This window comes from Artemia sp. Qi Xiang Cuo, chromosome 14, assembly GCF_049724085.1.
Source record: "Artemia sp. Qi Xiang Cuo chromosome 14, ASM4972408v1, whole genome shotgun sequence".
NCBI classification, from domain to species: domain Eukaryota; kingdom Metazoa; phylum Arthropoda; class Branchiopoda; order Anostraca; family Artemiidae; genus Artemia; species Artemia sp. Qi Xiang Cuo.
Genome location: NC_142807.1, coordinates 3959752 through 3976758, shown reverse-complemented (window position 1 = coordinate 3976758; position 17007 = coordinate 3959752). Strand labels below are relative to the sequence as shown.

General features: G+C 36.7%; 1 protein-coding gene across 2 annotated transcripts in view; it reads right to left on the bottom strand.

The window, feature by feature from the left end:
- LOC148944053 (CTTNBP2 N-terminal-like protein) overlaps positions 1-17007 on the bottom strand; it is a 125410-nt gene that overhangs the window by 75170 nt on the left and 33233 nt on the right. For both annotated transcript variants that reach the window (XM_089099684.1, XM_089099685.1), the window contains exon 2: positions 6382-6541. In XM_089099684.1, the coding sequence (XP_088955810.1) occupies positions 6382-6420 (39 nt within the window). In that variant the 5' untranslated portion in view covers positions 6421-6541. The remainder of the gene's footprint in view (positions 1-6381; positions 6542-17007) is intronic.

The following is a 17007-nucleotide window of genomic DNA, read 5'->3' as shown; positions in this document are numbered from 1 at the left end:
TATTTAAAATCAGCATAAACATCCAATTCTTTTGATGTATCTATTGGTATCAAAATTCCGTTTTTTAGAGTATCGGTTACTATTGAGCCGGGTCGCTCCTGAATTACAGTTCGTTAGCCCGAACTGTCTGAAAGCAAAACTGAAAGACTTAAAATATTATTTTCTTTTTCCCTGAAAAAAACAAACAAACAAACTATGTCAATAAAAAACAAACGGAAATTCATTTAATGAAAGATCTTAAGCCACAACCAATAAGCTATTTCAAAGAACCAACACAGAGAAATCTCTAAATAAAACAAACAAACGAGACTGTAGCACAGTGGAGTAAAATGAAAATAATCTTCAACCTAAAACATACGCGGATATATCACCATCAATAAATAAATAAAACGTCTTCAAAATGGAAAAGAATTACAATAAATAACCGAGTTTAACTTAAACTGAGCAGAAATTAAAATGAGTAGAGCTGACCACCCCCATGGCTAAAGAAGACCAGAACATAATTTGCACTTTACTGAAATAAAAATGGATGTAGATTGACTGTTATAATAGAGTTATATTGACATTTATTCTTCAAAGTTTTAATAATTCTTTATTCATTAAATTTAAAAAGATTTAAAACATCTAACATGCATTTTGTTGTTAGTGGAGTGCAAATTTTGTTCTAGTCTTCAGAAGCCATGGTAAAAGAGTCAGCCCTATACATGTTAAAATCTTCTGCTCCTTTTGAGATTGACTTGGTTATTTATTGTAATTTCTGTTAATTTTGAGTTTCATTTATTTATTGATGGCAATTGGTGGTAGTTTCACGTTTGGAAGATTATCCGACTTTATTTCTACTAATTTTTGGTTTAATGGAGCTCTTTGCTTTTCTTTGAAAAACTCATTTTGTGGACTTTTTTTTCAATTAATAGTTAAAAAAAGATATGAACTACAAGGAATACCTGTTCATACACATAAGAATTTATGTTGAAAATTATATTTAATCACCCTATATAAAGTAGAATTGTAACACCAAGGATAAACTTTCTTTTCCCAACTCTCAAGATTTGAGACTTGTTTTTTTTTCTCGATTATTTTTATATTTCATTTTTTTTGCTAGCCCGAAGTTCATGATTTTCTAGTTTATTTCTTTATTTTGGAAATCTTTCTAATGGAGTTTTATACGCCAAATCAAAATTAAGTCATTTCCTTCAGTCACGCTGGCTTTTTACGTAATTATTTTCAATTATTTTCAATTTAGTTGAAAGTTTAGTCTAAAAGAGCACAAACGTAAGTTTTGAGCAGATATTACGAGAGGTAAAAGCAATTTCATTATATTTTTAATTCAATTTGCAGAATCACATGCTAAAAATTTTCTGTACCATTAAATTTCTTTAAAAAGATATATTTCAATTCACAAAAGAAAAGAAAAAGTAAAGCTTAGTCTTGAGCCTTAATACAATACGCCGTTTTCTTAAATGTTCGAATTCCAGATGCCTGGTTCTTCAATAAAGTATGAAATGACACTTTTGCATTTACGAGAGAAATTTGGGAGGCGACCTATCTACTAAATTGAATTTTTAGCTTCGCTCTTTGCAATAGTTAAGAAAAAATGAGCTCTAGCTTGTATCTAAGCCAACTTCCATATATGTATTCTTTTTAATTTTATCCATAATAACGTGGACCATAATCATGAAGTTGTTTTAACGCCTACACTTATTTCTGCCAAAACTTGTTTACCATTAGCATTATTCAAAGAATTGGTAAAAAAAAAAAAAAAAAAATTATCAGCCCTAAAAATACTTTTTGAGGCACACAACCTCCTCCCTAGATGGAATCTTCTGACCATTTCTAATGGTTAAATATATGTACATTAAATTACTAAATAGTCCACGGATTAATTACTAAATAGTAATAAAAAAATCCACGGATCATCACTATCCTTCAATCAAAGGAAAAACCTGCCATGAACACTCCCAGTGAGATTACAGATTAGAAAGAAGCTGGACTTCGCAAAGGCTATATAAACTTTCTGAAAATGAGCAAAAATCCTTCGCAGGATTCAATCAAATGTTTCTGATGACTTAGCCTCTCTCGACTCCCCTACAGTATTAGCCTCGGGAGAGGAAAAATGGGTTGATCACCTTCCCCAGACCTTGGTAATCCAACAATCAATGACTGAAGTGCTGTGTGAATTTTGCCCTCAACATAGTTACCTTAATATACCACGGACATTAAAATAAAAGATGTTTGCCCCTCCCCCTAGCCCCATCTTAGGCGTATTGTTAAATTAACACTCCGGTTTTCTAATATTTATTTTGTTTCTGTTTCAAATTTCTGAAGTTTTAAGGCAGGATCACGTTTTTATTACAGATACCACGGTGAGTCGTTAAAGAAGCCAAACTAATTTAAATCTGATAACGCATTTTTTTTTTTTTTACTGACTTTTCAAACAAGTTTTTGTGTTTTGTTTTTTTCAATTTGAAGTCTGCTACTGCCGGATTGCGATGCACAAAAGGTGTAAGTTTTGGCAGAAACAATGAAAATTAGAGGCAAATTTTTAATCTGCTACTCAAAAGTCTGGATCTATTTCTACTGGATTGTTTCTGTACAAACACTTTCTTTGCAACCAGGGGCGTAATTTGCTATAGGGCAGAGGGCAGCTGCTTCTCCAAGACCTCGGTTTGCCCCCCCCCCCAGACCCAAGCTTGCCCTCCCCCGCCCAGCTGAAAATTAGTTTCTTCAAAAATCTTATCAAAACTAAGATAAGCCTGCGTAATTCAAGCATCCACAAAAACGGGTCAGTTTTCTTTAGTATATCTTCACCTTTATGGTACTATATAGCTCATTTTTCAGTTTTCACTTTCATTTTCGCTTGTTTTTGTAAAATTGGCTCCAACTTTGCCACCCCCCCCCCCCCACCCGGGTTTTGACGAAATTACACCACTGTTTACAACAGCACTTAAATTGATAATAATTTGGCAATTAGAATATTATATAGCAAACATGGCATGCTTTACAATTGCGTCATGGTGGATGTAACTTATTGCCAAAGCTTGCAGAAAATACATGAGATATAAAAAAAATTGGCTCATCCACAAAAGTCAACCAACACAATTAACGATTTTAAGATGAAATTTGGTTTGAATTTGAAATTTTATCAACAATTAACCAAGTCATAATAATTTTTAAAGTAGCCTTTCCTTAGGTTCCAGCCTTTGCACTTACGAAACCATGAACAAAATATTGAATTTTTATCTCTGTTTTTTTTTTTTTTTTTTTTTTTTTTTTTTTTTTTTTTAAATAAACAGAGATAAATTTGACAAACAGATAAAGGATTATGCCCCAATATAATTAACAACAAAGGTGACATTTTAGACAATTTTTGGGGTTGCTTGCAGCTATCATAGATTGGCTTTAAAATTCTCATTTTTCCAGGAGAAAAGAATTTTCTCAGATTATAATTTAAGACATTCAACATTAGGAACTTCATTATTGGATCTGGTCCGCCATTAATTAGTTGGTGATACTCTAATACTGTTGGCAATCCGATAATTAAATGCTGTATCCTCAATTAACATGGCCTAAGGAGTTTCGTCAAAAACACTAGCTCGACTGTGAAAAAGCACTCATCAGAATTAGACAAGCAAATGGCATCTTCAGCAGACTACGCTGAGCTTGGAGAACACAGAAATTTTCTCTGCAACCAAAGCTGTGTCTTTTCAATAGCAATTTTACGCCAGCTCTATTTTAAACTGCAGAAACATGGTGCCTCAATCAAAAATAAGAGAAGAGAACGTCAGTCTTTGAAAATTCGTACCTTAGGAGAATACAGAACATTAACTGGTCACAGAAGATGACAAACCAGTCCATCTGTGAAATGACGCCACAATCCCTGCTACCTGACGCCACAAGACTTAAGATAGCGGATATATTTGGGACATGTCCTCCATTTGGACGACCCTAGACTCCCAGAAGGTCGCTCTACATTGACAACCACCAGGAAGCTGTAACTAGGAAAAGCCGAAAAATACATTACACCAGACTTACCAGAGCAATCTTTGCAACCTGCATACCTCCATTCAACCAGAATGAAAGGACATTACAATGGCAACAAACATGAGAGATGATTAGAGGCTCCTTCTTGATGCTCTGGGTACCTCTGGAGGCACAGCCAATCAAGGTCTAGTGGTCCATTAGCCCACAGAACACAAAGTATTCTTAAGAGTAAAAATATTTTCATAATTTAATGAAATGGCTGATGACCTTAACTTATATTTATCCACGTCAAAAAGGTAATAACCTTTAAAGGGTATGGAATCTATAACTTCAGCAGGCCAACCACAGCAGTACTTATTCATACAATTATTAACAACAACACTAAACACTGAGACATGGCAGCACTAACGTTACCAACTGTTACAGAGACACTGAACACGAACACAATGAACCCTTATAGTTAATACTAATAGAAACAAAAAATGGGATCCTAAATTCTACATGTGTTATGGTTAAAAGCGTTTTTGGCTGCTAGCAAATTACTAAGTTTTTGGTTCCACTGTAAAGTTGGTTTAAATTATAACCATGATAGACCTTGAGCGATTCCTTCTTGTAATAAAGAAAAATATGTATACATACTTGAATTAGAGCTAAAGTCTGCATGCAGCCAGTTAAGCTTTCGTTGTTTTTTTTTCAAGTCCGTTAAAGAAGTGTCAGACAGAATAGAGCCAATTCCCGAAGTGTCTGTTTGGTATTACCAATTCAACTTTATTCACCATGGGAGGGTTGTCTATATAGTTGATTTGTGGACTCATCTCAACTTTGGCTATTAGTTGAACAAGTCATCTTGGAAGAGGGTGGCAACTCTGACAGGAAAAATCTTGCCCCATCACTGTCTCATTTAGGCTGAAAGCTCTATCAGCTAAAATATGTTTTCAATTCTTTTCATTGTATTTATTTGTATGCATACTTTACCTGGATATGTAGGAAATGGCACTGTCTGTTGTATGACAGTTAAATGTATTAGAGGATATTCAACTCTGACATATTCTTCAGTTAAGAGAAATTTGGTTTTCCCTCAAGTTTAGCTCAAACTTGGTTTCATCTACTTCACTCGTCTCCCCCTCCTTCCATTGAGGGTGCCAAATATTGGCCATTGACAATAACAGTTCCTTCTGAATCATTTTAATCAAATTGAGATCTTCACCTTATTAGAAACTCGTCTGATTTCCTTTTTCTTAAGAGTCAGACTTGTTTAAACAAGTTAGGGTGCATGTTAACTGTTTGGTAATTACTAGTTTCAAAGCCATGCTGCTGGCTCAATGTGGATAACGTTGTGCATTTGACACAACAGAGAAAAATAAATAATGTTAGGTACTGGTGCTTGCTTAGGTGCTGGTGGTGCTTGTCATGCTGCTGGCTTAATGTGGATAACGTTGTGCGTTTGACACAAGAGAGAAACATAAATAATATTGGGTGTTGGTGCTTGCTATGGTGCTGGTGGTGCTTCCCATGCTGCTGGCTTAATGTGGATAAAGTTGTGCATTTGACACAACAGGGAAGAATAAATGTTAGGTCCTGGTGCTTGCTTAGGTGCTAGTGGTGCTTGCCATGCTGCTGGCTTAATGTGAATAACGCTGTGCGTTTGACACAAGAGAGAAACATAAATAATATTGGGTGTTGGTGCTTGCTATGGTGCTTACCATGCTGCTTTCTTAATGTGTATAACGTTGTGCGTTTGACATAAGAGAGAAACATAAATAATATTGGGTGTTGGTGCTTGCTATGGTGCTTACCATGCTGCTTTCTTAATTTGGATAACGTTGTGCGTTTGACACAAGAGAGAAACATAAATAATATTGGGTGTTGGTGCTTGCTATGGTGCTTGCCATGCTGCTTTCTTAATGTGGATAACGTTGTGCGTTTGACACAAGAGAGAAACAAAAATAATATTGGGTGTTGGTGCTTGCTATGGTGCTTACCATGCTGCTTTCTTAATGTGGATAACGTTGTGCGTTTGACACAAGAGAGAAACATAAATAATATTGGGTGTTGGTGCTTGCTATGGTGCTTGCCATGCTGCTGGCTTAATGTGGATAACGTTGTGCATTTGACAAAACAGAGAAAAACAAATAATGCTAGGTATGGCTTCTGACATCTTTCCTCACTGAAACAAATGAAAAATCAAAGGAAAAAATCAAATAAAATGAAATAAAAAATTAGATGAAATGAAAAAATCAAATGAAAATTTGATTCTCAAATGGAAATCAATGGAAAAAAAATCAAATAAAAAATTATATCTGATTTCCAGCTTGAACTTTTGTTGAAAATCTGGAATTAGTTGGATTATGGGCAGTAGGTTAAAAAGCATCATATGTAAAAGTTCATAAAAATACATACCTTCACTGTATTTTCAGTTGATGATCCTGGTTCGTCCATTTTTCCCGTTCCTCCTTAATATACTTAATTATAATATGGCTTCAAAAACAATTAATCGGAAACACTCTAGGGGAATTTAACTGTTAGTGTGCTTGTTCAGAAAATTCATTCCATCATAGTCCTAAAATGAAGGAGATCATATTAGGAAACTACACGAACAAACAAGAGGCATTTTTCAATTAGCCCCTGACTTCGAAGGCAGAGTAACATACTGCTAGATCTTTTAGAACCAATTTATATTAGTTCTTGCTTGAGCAACTTGGTTCCACTCTCTCAAATTAAAGAAAGTCCATGCTGACACCTTAGAAGTACTGCTCGGTGGACATTTCAACACTATCATAGGCAGTGCAGTAGCTCTGCCTAAGTAAAGAACGATGTTGTTACAATGTATTATTTTTTTTCTTGGTCTTAGACAAGGTCACTTGGTATCGAAGGAATTGTCATAGAAACTTAAAAAAGGGCTTATACGATTGGAAATTGGAGTGGCTTGTGCCGTTTTTAGTATTCAAAAGTGATATGAAGGCAACTACAACCCCATCCATGCCCATCATTTCCCCAAAAAGATCCAATCAAAATTCTGCGATAGCCATTTTGTTCAGCAGTTGATTTCCAGATAGGAATTATGTTTTTGAGGCAGAAACTCCCCCACAGCCCTCAGGGCAAAGGTTGTAAGTTATGCCCTGGGGGAATATAAGGTTTTTATAGAAAAGATTGTCGTACGAATGTCAAGAAAGGCTCATTAGAATAGAAATTGAAATGGCTAGTGCCCTTCTTAATAGTCAAAAATAATTGGAGGGCAACTAACCCCCCTTTCAAGGCCACCATATCTCCAAACACATGGAATCAAAATTTTGAGATTGCCATTTTGTTCAACTCAGTTGAAAGTTCCGGAAATTAGGTCGTTGAGGATGACAACCCCCCAGCCCCCAGAGCAAGGGTTGTAAGTTATGCCCTGGGGGCATATAAGGTTTTTTTTTTATAGAAAGCTTTGTCGTAGAAACTTCAAAAAGGGCTCATTGATTGGATATCGAAATGCCTAGTGCCTTTTTTAATAGTGGAAAGTAATTGGAAGGCGACTAACACCCCTTCCACACCGACCATTTATCCAAACACATACAATCAAAAATTTAGAGATAGCCATTTTGTTCAAAGTCGTTGAAAGGCCCGGAAATTATATCTTTGAGGATGACACTCCCCACATAGCCCTCAGGGTAAGGGTTGTAAGTTATGCCCTGGGGGCATATAAGGTTTTTATTGAAAGCTTTGTCGTAGAAACTTGAAAAAGGACTCATTCGATTTGAAATTCAAATGGCTAGTGCCCTTTTTAATAGCCAAAAGTGATTTGAGGGCAACTAACCCCCGTCTCGCGCCGATTTTTTCCCCAAGCACATTCAATCAAAATTTTTGGCTAGTCACTTTATTCAATGTAGTTAAAAGTTATAGAAATTAGGTCTTTGAGGATGATAACCCCCTCACAGCCCTCGGGGCAAGGGTTGTAAGTTATGCCCTGGAGACATATAAGGTTTTTCTAGATACTAATGTTGTGGAAACTTCAAAAAGGGCTCATTCAATTGGAAATTAGAAAGGCTTGTTCCCTTTTTAGTAGTCGAAAGTGATTGGAAGGCAGCTAACACCCCTTCCACGCCGACCATTTATCCAAACACATCCAATCAAAATTTTGAGATAGCCATTTTGTTAAAAGTAGTTGAAAGGTCCGAAATTATATCTTTGAGCATGACACTCCCCCCAGAACCCTCAAGGTAAAGGTTGTAAGTTATTCCCTGGGGTTATATAATGTTTTTATTCAAAGCTTTGTTGTTGAAACCTGAAAAAGGACTCATTTGAATGGAAATTCAAATGGCTATGCCCATTCTAATTGTCAAAAGTAATTGGAGGGCAACTAACCCCTCTCACGCCCATCTTTTCCTCAAATACATCCGATCAAAATTTTTAGATAGCCTTTTTGTTCAATTTGGTTAAGTTTTAGAAATTAGGTCTTTGAGAAGGATAGTCCCCTTATAGCGCTTAAAACTTGGGTTGTAAGTTGTTCCCTTGAAACAAAAGAGTTCGCCGAGAGCGCGATGCTGTGGAAGCTAACAGTGAAGCTCATTCGACTAATTCTGGGACAGATGATGGCCCTTTTTAATATTCGCCAGTAATTAAGAAGTAATTCACATCGCTTCTCCTACCAATAATTTCCCCAAACACGTCCGGTAAATATTCTTGGATGGCTATTTTGTTCGGCGCAGTTGAATATTCCTGAAATTACTTTTTTGTTTTTGAGGATGACTCAAAACGAGCAGAAATTAACATGAGTAGGGCTCAAAATCCCTATGCCTTCCCAAGGCCAGAACATAATTTGCACTTTAATAAAAAAAAAAAATACAAATGAATGTACATTGTCAGTTTAATATACATCTAGCCTACTGAAATTTCGTAATCAAAATGTTAATATTATTTGATTTATTAACGTTATAAAAGTAAAAACATTTATATTTTTTCAGTAAAGTGCAAATTATGTTCTGGCCTTGGGAAGGCATAGAGATTTTGAGTCCTACTCATGTTAATTTCTGCTCGTTTTGAGTTTGACTCGGCTATCTATGGTGATTTCTGTTCCTTTTGGGTTTCTTTTATTTATCGATGCTGATTTGTGGTAGTTTCACTCTTGGTAGATTATGTGATTTTATTTTTGCTCATTTTTGGTTTAATGGAGTTCTTTACTTTTCTTTGAAAAACTTATTTTGTGGAAAAAGTTTTTTTTAATTAGTCTAAGAAGTAGCAGCATACAACAAAGCTGAAAACTTTTGATTTGACCAATCATTACTAACCAGAAAGTCAAAAATATACTTCAAAATAATATTTCCGAGAGTAAAAACATAAAAATATGTCTGAAATAGCTGCTTTTACCAACATAAAAGCAGTAACAACAAAGCTGAAAACTTTTGATTTGATCAATCATTACTAACCGGAAATTCAAAAAGATACTTCAAACTAATACTTCTGAGAGTAAAAACATAAAAATATGTCCTAAATTGCTGCTTTTACCAACATTGCCTTGCCCATAGTACAAACAATATTGCCAAAAAAAATTAATAGCTATGCAGGCTAAATCGGGCAAATCTAGTGATTTTATCAAGCCCACAAAAATTACTAATATATTATCTTAAGAAGGCAAACCCTTTAAGGATAAAACAAACTTTATAGAGCCTAGCTCTTTATGCTACCTAGCTCTTTATGCTAAAGTTTGACTCTTTCTCACAACTCTACTTTTTAAAACAATAAAAAACTTTAGCGTAAAGAGCAAGGCGTTGAGGAGTGGACAGCCCCTTTCATATATGGAATAATTTCAGTTTGTTTTAAGTTTTAATATTGCTCCTTACTTTCAGTTGAAAAAACTTGTTTTTTACTTAATTTCTGATCGTTTTTTAAGTACTGCCAGGAAATCTGGCCCATCTCCCCAGAGAAATCCCCTCCCCAAGGCAAGGCCATAGCCAGGATTTTTTTAGAAGGTTTTACTCAAAGATTTTTTTCGGGGGGGGGGGGGTCTACACAAAAAAACTCAAAAAAGCAAAAAAAATTTGTTTATGTCCATTTTTGTTACGTTTTTACGAGTCAAACAAATATTTCGGGCCGGGTTCAAACCCCCTACCCCCCCCCTCTGGATACACGGAAATATTCTCTAGACAATTCAATCCCGGTGAAAATTTACCCCGGACAATTACTCTTAACCACTCCGCGCGTAAAATTGGAACGGAAAAGAGAAAGAAAGACATATAAAAAGAATTCTGTTTAAGAATTCTGGCAAAGTCTCGCAGTGTATAATTTCCCCTGAGAAGTTCACTCCCTGGAAACTTCCCCTGTGGAAAACCCCCAGCAGAAAACTTGTCTCCCCCCAACCGAAAATGTATGCATACATCCCAATGAAGATTACTATGCGTAAACAATGGACGAATTATATAACTTAAAGACCTTTCCCCTGGGGCGGTGGGGGGGGGCGTTATGTTATACCCAAAGGCATTGTTATTGGACCTTTCAACTATGATGAACAAAATGGCTATCTCGAAATTTTGGTTGGAAATTTTTGGGAAAAAAGGGGGGAGGGGTCCTAGTTGCCCTCCAATTTTTTGGTCACTTAAAAAGGGCACTAGAACTTTTAATTTCCCGTCGAATGAGCCCTTTCCCAATAATCTAGGACCACTGGATCGATACGATCACTCCAGGGGAAAAAAACAAACAAAAACAAATAAACACACATCTGTGATCTTTCTTCTCGCAAAAAATACAAAATTCCACATTTTTGCAGATAGGAGCTTGAAACTTAGACAATAGCGTTCTCTGAAACGCTGAATCTGATGGTGTGATTTTCATTATGATTACGTGACATTTGGGGGGGGGGTGTTTCCCCTTTTTTCGAAAATCAGGAACATTTTCTCAGGCTTGAAAGCCTTGATAGGTAAGATTTAAACCTTTGATAGGTTAATGAAATTTACATATTAAATGAGCATAAAAAGCCGATTCTTTTGATATATCTATTAGTATTAAAATTCCGTTTTTTAGAGTTTTGGTTACTATTGAGCCAGGTTGCTCCTTACTTACACAGTTTGTTACCACAAACTGTTTGATAACGTTCACTATCTTTAGAGTTACAAAATTTGAAACAATTCATGTTTGAAAAAGTCTTGGATAAAGGGGAGCATGAAACAGACCTTTATTGTGTAAGTTTTGTTAAAGTGGTAAACTCAAACTTCACAAACTAATTGTTAAACTATACATAAGCTTTTTCATAAATCTATGTCAAAAGAGAAATCATTTTCGCTACTTAAAAAAAAAAACAAACTAAGAATCATAAAACTTTACTTTCCTATAATATTTTGTAGAGACCACTAACTTCCTTTCCAGTTACTTGCATAACACTTACTTTCACAACCCAACCATGTAAGGAACCATGGCTTGCACGGGTCAGTGGAGCATGATGGACCTGTACCCATTAAATGAGGAGGGTTGGGTAGTGGGCTTGCAACTCACACCCTCGACCTCAAGGACCTACCTTCAGCAGAACACAACACTGCAACTGAGACACCAAAATTCAGCCTCGGATCAACTCCCTTTTGATGATGACTATTGCATGCCCAAGGACAAGATTTGTGAATGTGAAACAACACCTTGGCTTATGAAACAGCTACACAATGTCTCAAGCTCCCAAGACTGAGAAATTACTGAGAGCCCTGCAAGATTATCCCCTTGACTTTCTGGCTTTGTCAGAGGTTTGGTGGCTAGGTTCTGGATCAAAGAAACTGGACGAAAATATGACTATTATCCATAGCGGATCTGGGCAGAAACATGAATTCAGTGTTGCCCTTGTGATGACTAATCATACCTTTCAAGCTCTACTGTAGTGAATGCCAGTATGACCTAGAATCCTGAAAGCTCGCTTCATGGGCCCACATGCAAAACTGGCAGTAGTAGTATATCTCCAATTAGAAGTGGAGATGAAATTTACCTGGTAGGGGGTACAGAGAAACTGACGTTGACTCAGGCCACAACTTGATGGCAGCAACTCTGTTTCAAATTAAAAAGAAATAAAAGGGCCAAAAAGCTCCCTCAAACCCGATCTTTGACTCAGACAAACTATGCATGAGAGAATTCAAGCAAGCCTTTAAGCTGGAGGTACCTAATAGATTTGACGCACCGTTTTTACCAGATCATGTGACAACAACAAAAATCTGAGAAAGCATAAAGTTCTGCTTTGGCAATACTGCAAAATCCCCCAGTGGCTGCACTAAGAGTCCAAAGGACCAATTGCTGTCTGAATAAACATGGTACCAAATAGAAAAAAGGAAATCATTAAAAGCATCACTTATCCAACAGACAAGTCCCCTAACACCCAAAGACTTATCTCAGATCAACAGAAACAAAGAATATAGAGCCATGGATAAAGCAGTGACAGAGTACCAAAAATAGCAGGAGAAATTTGATTGAGCAGAAATAAGTGCAGGCAGAAGAAGCAGCAAAGACAGGTGACTCAAGAGCTGTATATGAAATCATCAGTGACAATCTTCATGAAAGGGGACGCAAACCATCTCAGGGAATTGGTACAGAATCTGCCTGCTTTCTATACCGAATAAACTGCCATCCAGCATTTTACTGCAGAGAATCAGCTCACAGCTTGACAGACACCTCCATGACAAGCAATATGGATTCAGATCCAACCGTTCTTGTGCTGACCTGATATTTACTTTATGGCTACCCATAAAAGAAAGACGAGAGTGACAATAAAAGATCTGTATGATATTCATTGATTTTGAGTAGACATTTGACTCAGTGAACTGCCAGAGTCTGTGAAAGATCCTACTGTACTACAGAATCCCTGAAAAGATAATTTTGTTGATCATTACTGTCTCTGAAGACAGTGAGTGCTGTCTAAAGACACCAAGTGGCCAAACCCGTTTTTTTTTCATCCTGTCAGGAGTTAAACAAAGCTGTGTCTTGTTTCTGCTACTCTTTGTAATTGTAATTGATTACAAAATTCAAAGTACCAGTACAGACAGCATCCAGCTGAAACCTGAAGTACTCCTGAATGATATACTTCACTGACAACATTGTTGCATTAGAATCGTGCAAGCAATGACTTAAGAAACTCTTAGACCAAGTAAGCAAAAGAGGCTGCCAGCTCAGCCTAAAAGTAAATAACAAAAAAACAAAATACATTATAAAAACAGACTCACCCTTGAGAATTGCTTGAAGATACCAGCAATTAGAACAAGTTGTCCATTTCAAATACATGGGAAGCATAATTGAAATTGCAGGATGTGCCATAAAATACGTGCTCACAAGAATTGGTAGGATAAGATAAGATATTTATTTCAAAAAGATCACTATCACAAGCCCACAAAGGGCCGAATTCGGACTTCGGAGTCGACATTATAAATGGTTGCACTAAAACTGGCAAAATGCATAAAACAACAACGAAATAGAAAAATCATTTACCAGTAAATAACCAAAGCTCTAAAAAGTCAATTCAAAAGTTAAAAAGTTAAAAACTGGTCAAACTAAACTTACACAAATACGAATCGGAAAAATAATTAGAACAGACCTAAAAAAGGAAGGGGGGGGGGGAATAAGCGAATATACACAAAAAAAAGAGCGAGACATAAAGGCAGATAAATTAAAAGGGACACTAAGAAAGTGTCAATAATCCAACTACAGTAAGTCAATAAAATAATTAAAAATAAAATCTGATCAAGAAGGGGGGGGGGACAAAAAAGAGGGGAAAAAAAAGAAACTATTGGGACATTTTATTAATTTTTTCTGTAATAAAGGGGCCAAAGTTCTTTTGTATCTCGAAGTAACGCAGCGACTGGGGGACAAAACAGGGACGGGCTCAGAAACAGGTCGAGGCGACCGTACTCTGGATGGGGAGGGACGCTTGGGGAAAATACTTGCCGTCCTAGGGTTTGTTATGGCATTTTTTAGCAAAATGGAGGCACAAGCTATCTCTTCATCTCTTAAGGGTTTCGAGCTTTGAAATATTTAACAAACGCAAATATAGTATCTTGCCCTCTTTAAAAATAATTCTGAGAGGTCTCTTTTTGACATTTTCAGTCTTGTATGTTGCTTCATTTGAGAGGCAAGGGTGTCACACAGGACAAAAATACTCTAACATAGGACTCACAAAAGAAATGTACGCTTGTAGTAAATGTGATTGGGGGCACCTAAATTTATTTAAAAGTTTAAGGAGGGAAACGAGGAGTTTGCTTGTCGTAGGATATTATTTATATGGGCATTCCATTTCAAATTAGAAGAAATTGTAACACCAAGGAGTTTAAGAGATGTGACAGAGGAGGAATAGGAGCAAGAAAAAGGGGAGGGGATACTTAAGGAACTTACTGAGACTGTTGCGGATTTAGAAGGGTTAACTGTCATGTCAAGGGAAGAGGCCTCACAGGCAATAGCTTGGAGTATGCCCATTGGGTTGCTAAACATGTTTTTATGACATATCTCTAAAACTGTCAAGTCATCGACAAATTTCCACCAATTGTCATAAAGGGTTGAAAGGCTGTTAATCATAAGAGAAAAAAGAAGAGGGCCTAGAATAGTCCCCTGAGGAATGCCATTAAATATGGGGAGATGATATGAGAAACCATTTAGATATTTAACTGCTTGAGATCTATTAGAGAGAAAAGAGGCAACGAGCTTAACAAGGACAGTTTCAATGTGGAATTCCTTTATAAGTTTATCTATGAGTAAATTGTGGTTAATCAAATCAAAAGCTTTTTGAAGATCAATAGAAATCAGATTAAGCCAACTGTTAGGTTTTTCAAGTAATTTACCCTTGGTATCAACATGATGGATCAGGTAATGAGAGGTTGACATGGATTTGATATTACCAAACTGTCTAAGATCAATGAGGGGGAGGACTTTCATCTTAAGCCAGTCTGCGAGAAAACTTTCATACAATTTTGAAAAAATTGAGGTGAGGGTAATAGGACGAATGCCATCAAAGCCAGGCTTCCGATTTTCTTTTTGATTGAGGTAATAAAGCCTTGTTTCCAATATTGAGGGAACTGTCCAGATTTGGTAATTTCATTAAACAGGGTGGATAGGGGTTTTGAGAGGTAATCACTGAAAGCTTCAATCAGAGGAACAGGAATATCTAAAGGGTAAATGCTTGATTGTTTTAGTTTTTCAATTTTTTTTTTACAACATCAAGTAGAGAAATATGTGGGAATGAAAAAGGATCAGGAATATCTGGAAATGCGTAAGGTAGTGGTGGGAGACTCTAGACAATAGAAGCCAGAAACTTATTGAGGTCATTAGTTGTGGCCTTTGGAGGTTCATTTATATTAAAATTTAGTTGTTGTTGACTCTTGCCGGTAAGTTTTTTAATTTCAGAGTACCAGTTCTTTGGTTTATCATGGCGCAAGTATTTTATTTTATTTTTATAGTAGGCTCGGGCAGCTTTTCTAATTTGACTTTTTAATTCCTTTCTTAACTTATTTGCTTCAGCTAAATTACCCCTGTTAAATAAGTTTATTTTCGTGCGGAATAACATTTTTATGTGATTGTTTATGTAAGGTTTATCACTGGAGCATTTTCTGATTTTTTTTTTTCTTTCTGGGAAACATAATGAGTAAGAATCAATTAGTTTTTTGTGAAAAATCAAAATTTTTTCATCAAGGCTATTAGAATTATAAAGGTCTGACCAACTTTCACTGGTCAGCCATGATCCAAAAGAAAAAAGGCATATGTCGCTGAGGGGACGGCAAACCCCAATGGAGGTAGTAAAGGAATGTTCAATGGCTGAAGAGGGAGAAAAAAGAAGACAATAGTGGTAACTGCCTCCTAATGGTGGTACCGCTTGCGGGGAGTTGTAATACTTATTCACGAATGAACAAATAACATCCAGAGAGGTGTTACCTTTTGTTGTAGATATTTTAACCAGTTGTTTAATATTAAGAGAGGTGCAGATAGAGTCTATCCTCAGGCCATTCGCATCGCCAAGTAAGCAAATACCAGCGTTCGGATACTTTGATAACACAAAGTCAGCACTTGTAATTTTATCAAAATTCAGGCTCTCAGCATTGGTAACTAGGAAAGTTGGAAATTTAAACCGATTTGGGTATTGGGATTTTTTTTCAATTCGGGATGGAGTTATTTGGGGTTGAAGTTTATGAGGAGGATACTGTGGGTAATGGGGTGGTTTAGAGGCATTATTAAAAGGCCGGACTGGACCAGGCTTGAGAGAAAAGGAGGACAGTGGGCAAATTACGAGAATATTATTAAGTTGGGATGCAAATACGGTGGAATTCGTCTTACTATTTGAAGTTTTAGAAACTCTGCATGGAGGTGTTACCTGTGGATCATTCTGCCAGCTTATTCTTAAACCAGAGTCATACTGGTAGGTAAGCCAGGGGGGATAAAGTGCAAGGGAAGGGAAAAAGGTTTCCTGGTGATCTAGGAATAAGTCAAATTGGGAGTGTTCTTTATATGGGGGGGGGGGCAAGATGATGCTGAGGGAGGGAAGTACGGTGGGGGTTGTCTGAGAGGGGAGGGGTTGGGTTTGTTTCGGCAAATAACGGGTGGAGTCCAGAACCGGTTGTGGTCAAGCCAATGGAGCCTTCAACAGACTACGAGAAGTTTGACATTCTCAAAGCTTCTCTCTATGGTTGAAATTGTGACTTTTTGATAGTAAAGTCATGACAGTTCTCCTTTATGCACCCAAAACTTGACACTTGAACCAGGACAAGAGAGGAGAATTCTTGCTTTTGAGAACACATGTCTCAGAAGATTTATCAGCATCCACTAGGAGCAGAGGATACCAACCATTCCATCCATGACAAAACAGGTCAGCCTATTTTGACAGATGTAATAAGAGTTCATCAATGGAGATACCTTGGCCACATACTATGTATGGACAATCCCTAGGTATACCTACTGAATACAGTGCTCCACTGGCAACCATTGGGTACACGCTAACATGCCGCAAAGGCATGTACACCATATACCAAGCATAACCAATCTGCCAATCTGTCAATCTAAACAAATCTTCAAAATCTAAACACTTAAATTCCATTTCAGTGGGAAGAT